Here is a 3,329-nt window from a genome sequence, read left to right on the forward strand (position 1 = left end):
AGAGAGACCTAGCCGCCCCTTTAGCTCACCAGTCCCTTGCTCAGGCCCCCCCCCTTTTTCATTTGGGAGAGGCGGTCCAAGTCTCGACCGGAAACCCATCCCCTAGCTACCTCACTACCGGCCCAGCCCCTAAGCTGCATGCTGCTCATGGCGTCTCCAGTCTCCACCCTCCACCTCCCAGCTGGGGAACTCATGCAGCTTGGGAGGACCAAGTTAAGTCCCGAGGAGTGGCAGCGTCGCCTACGGGAGGGCAGCTGCATCTACTGCGGCCAGATGGGCCACCTTGTTGCCTCTTGTCCAGTAAAAGACTGGGCTTGCCAGGGAAGAGGACATCACTGGTGAGCCATACAACACTGTCCGTAAGTCCCTCTTGTGTACTTCCCAGAGTTTCTATCACTTCTACGACGGCCTCTCAGTCAGATGGTGTTGGTGGATTCCGGTTCGGACGCCAACCTGATGGACCGAGGATTGGCTCGAAGTCTGGAGTTAGAGAGCCGACCGCTCTCCAAACCTCTGGAAGCTAGCGCTCTCGATGGGCGCCTACTCTGCCGGGTAACTCACCACACATCCCCTGTACAGTTAACCTTCCCTGACCACCACACAGAGACTCTGTTTTCACCTGTTCCAGTCCCCGCAACACCCCTTCATTTTGGGGTACCCCTGGCTGTCCCAACACAACCCCCATATGGACTGGGCTTTGGGGATTGTGATCGCATGGTGCAAAGTGTGTTCAGAGAGATGCCTTCCCACAAGATCATCTCTGATCTTTCCACCACCAGCGCCTCAGACGGTGTCTCCACTGGTTGCCCAGGATCTTCTAACTCCAAGGGGAAGACTACTCCCTGTCTGTGCCTGAGACAGACGATGAAAGAGTAAGTGACCTCCTCATTGGCTGCAAGTCTGATCCGACCATCATCGTCTCCAGCGGGAACAGGTTTTTTTTTTTTGTCAGCAAGAAGGACAAGACCCTTCCGCACTGTATCGAACAAGGGTTTGAACGATATCACCATCAAGAACAGGTACCTCTTCCCCCTTATTTCATCGGCATTTGATCTGTTACAAGGTGCTAAGGTCTTTACTAAGATTGACTTAAGAAATGCGTATCATCTGGTCAGAATAAGGGAGGGGGACGAATGCCTTTTGGACTAACTAATGCTCCAGCTATTTACCAGGCCCTGGCAAATGATGTCCTCCGGGACCTGCTCAACATCTCCGTTTTCGTTTATTTGGACGATATTCTTATCTTCTCCCCCGATGAAGAGGCTCACCGGATCCATGTCAGACAGGTTCTCCGGTGGCTTCTTGAACACCAGCTCTTTGTGATGGCTGAGAAGTGTAAGTTTCACGTGTCCACTTTCTCGATCCTGGGGTTCATTGTTTCAGAGGGCAATGTGCAAATAGAGCCAGATAAGGTTGTAGCAGTTACAGATTGGCCCACTCCTAGTAACCGCAAGGAGGTCCAACGGTTATTGGGGTTTGCTAATTTTTTATCGAGGGGTAGTGATGCTGAGGTCAGGTAAGGCCATTTGGGTTACAACAAAAGCCCTTTTTGACCCAAAAGTACCAGTACTATGAAACTAGAAAAGAAGAAAAAAATGTGCGCAATCCTTGTAAAGATAACATAATTTATTTCAGAGAAAACATTAGATCTGAACATATTGTGTACTGTTTAATTTGTTATGAATTCATACAACAAAAATAAAAGGATAATTAATATATTTCAGAAAAACTACATTTCACATATAGGTGAAAACTGCTCCGTGTTGGTGTGATGTAAAGTCAAAACATTGATTTACTGGACAGTTCTCTCAAATGGCCAAGAAAGGGTTTCTTGTAAATCATCACTTGATAACACATTTTCCATTGAGAATTGAACCGCGACTATTAAACTGCAATCGAGTTGGAGAACTTTGTTGGGTGTTGGCTACCAACAGAAACACAGCCTACAGACGGATGAACCAGAAGACTTCCAGCAGGTATTACGAAACAGGCCAGTCTCTCTCTAAAATGAACCATGACCATTTTTGATCGGAATTATTTGCAATTATCTTTAACTTTATTTCATATTGTTTTTGTTAAAGGGCCTTTTTCAGTAAAACTCATTGTTTATATTGCTTGTGGGTATTTGTAAAGTGTTATTTGTCCTTTCAGGTTGATGGATAACTACACATTCAACAGCCTCACCCTCCAGCTGGAGGGACTGAATGTCTCAAAGGACACTCTCTACCCCGTCTTTCTCTTTTTCTTTTTCGCCTACATTTTTATAATGCTTTTGAACATTGGCATTGCTATTCTGATTTTCATTGACAAGAACCTTCACCAGCCCATGTATCTCCTTTTCTGCAACTTGCCCTTTAACGACATCCTTGGAAATTCTATTTTGATGCCCCGTTTGCTTATGGACATGATGAAGCCTTCCTCTCAGCGCTTCATCAGTTATTATGAATGTGTGGCTCAAGCTTTCAGCACACACATGTTTGGTACCACTGCTCACACTGTGCTCATGATTATGGCCTTTGACAGATATGTGGCCATCAGTAATCCTCTGCGCTATGCTTCCATAATGACCAACAAAATGGTGATGAAGCTGACGGTGTCTGCCTGGGGAGTGGCCCTTGTATTGGTGGGGATTCTACTCGGTCTGACCATACGACTGAACCGATGTAGGACTCTGATCATGAATCCTTACTGTGACAATGCCTCACTGTTTAAACTCTCCTGTGAGAGCGTGTTTATTAATAATGTCTATGGCCTCACTTTCACCGTGGTCCTGTTCACATGTTCTATCGGCAGCATGGTTATCACTTATACAAAGATTACAGTCGTCTGTCTCACCAGTAATAGCAAGTCTTTGAACAGTAAAGCCTTGAAGACCTGTAGCACTCATCTGGTTGTGTTTCTGATCATGTTGATCAGTGGGTTTATTGTCATTATTCTGCATCGCTTCCCTCAGTACTCAGACTACAGGAAGCTTTCTGCCATTCTGTTTCATATCATCCCTGGCAGCCTCAACCCCATTATTTATGGTGTGCAGTCTGCAGAAATCTGCAAATCCTTGTCAAAATTGTTTAGATCCAAACCAGTTATGCCGTTATTCTGAGTTGAGAACTAAAGATAGTGTTTAAACTTCAAGACAAAATAGGTTCAGATTGACAAAAACACATTTAACTAAAGCTTCCAAATTGTATTTAAAATATGTTTTGGTGTTTTAAGTTTGATGTGCAGTATATGGTGACAAGAATTATGAAATAAAATTATCCTTGGCACACTGCAACCAGCCATTATCTGTATTGCTTGTTCATTACATAGCCTGGGTGTTTGCTCCACGA

General features: G+C 45.0%; 1 protein-coding gene across 1 annotated transcript; it reads left to right on the plus strand.

Moving 5' to 3' along the window:
* Positions 1-2,152: 2,152 nt before the first annotated feature.
* LOC117742667 (olfactory receptor 146-like) lies at positions 2,153-3,100 on the plus strand. The gene has a single exon (XM_034550234.1). The coding sequence runs from the start codon at positions 2,156-2,158 to the stop codon at positions 3,098-3,100; it is 945 nt and encodes a 314-aa protein (XP_034406125.1). The 5' UTR covers positions 2,153-2,155.
* The last annotated feature ends 229 nt before the right edge of the window (positions 3,101-3,329 follow it).

The sequence above is a fragment of the Cyclopterus lumpus genome, chromosome 14 (assembly GCF_009769545.1).
Source record: "Cyclopterus lumpus isolate fCycLum1 chromosome 14, fCycLum1.pri, whole genome shotgun sequence".
Lineage (NCBI taxonomy): Eukaryota > Metazoa > Chordata > Actinopteri > Perciformes > Cyclopteridae > Cyclopterus > Cyclopterus lumpus.

Coding starts and splice junctions, on each gene's coding strand:
- LOC117742667 (XM_034550234.1), top strand. CDS start 2,156: ATGGATAACTACACATTCAACAGCCTCACCCTCCAGCTGGAGGGACTG.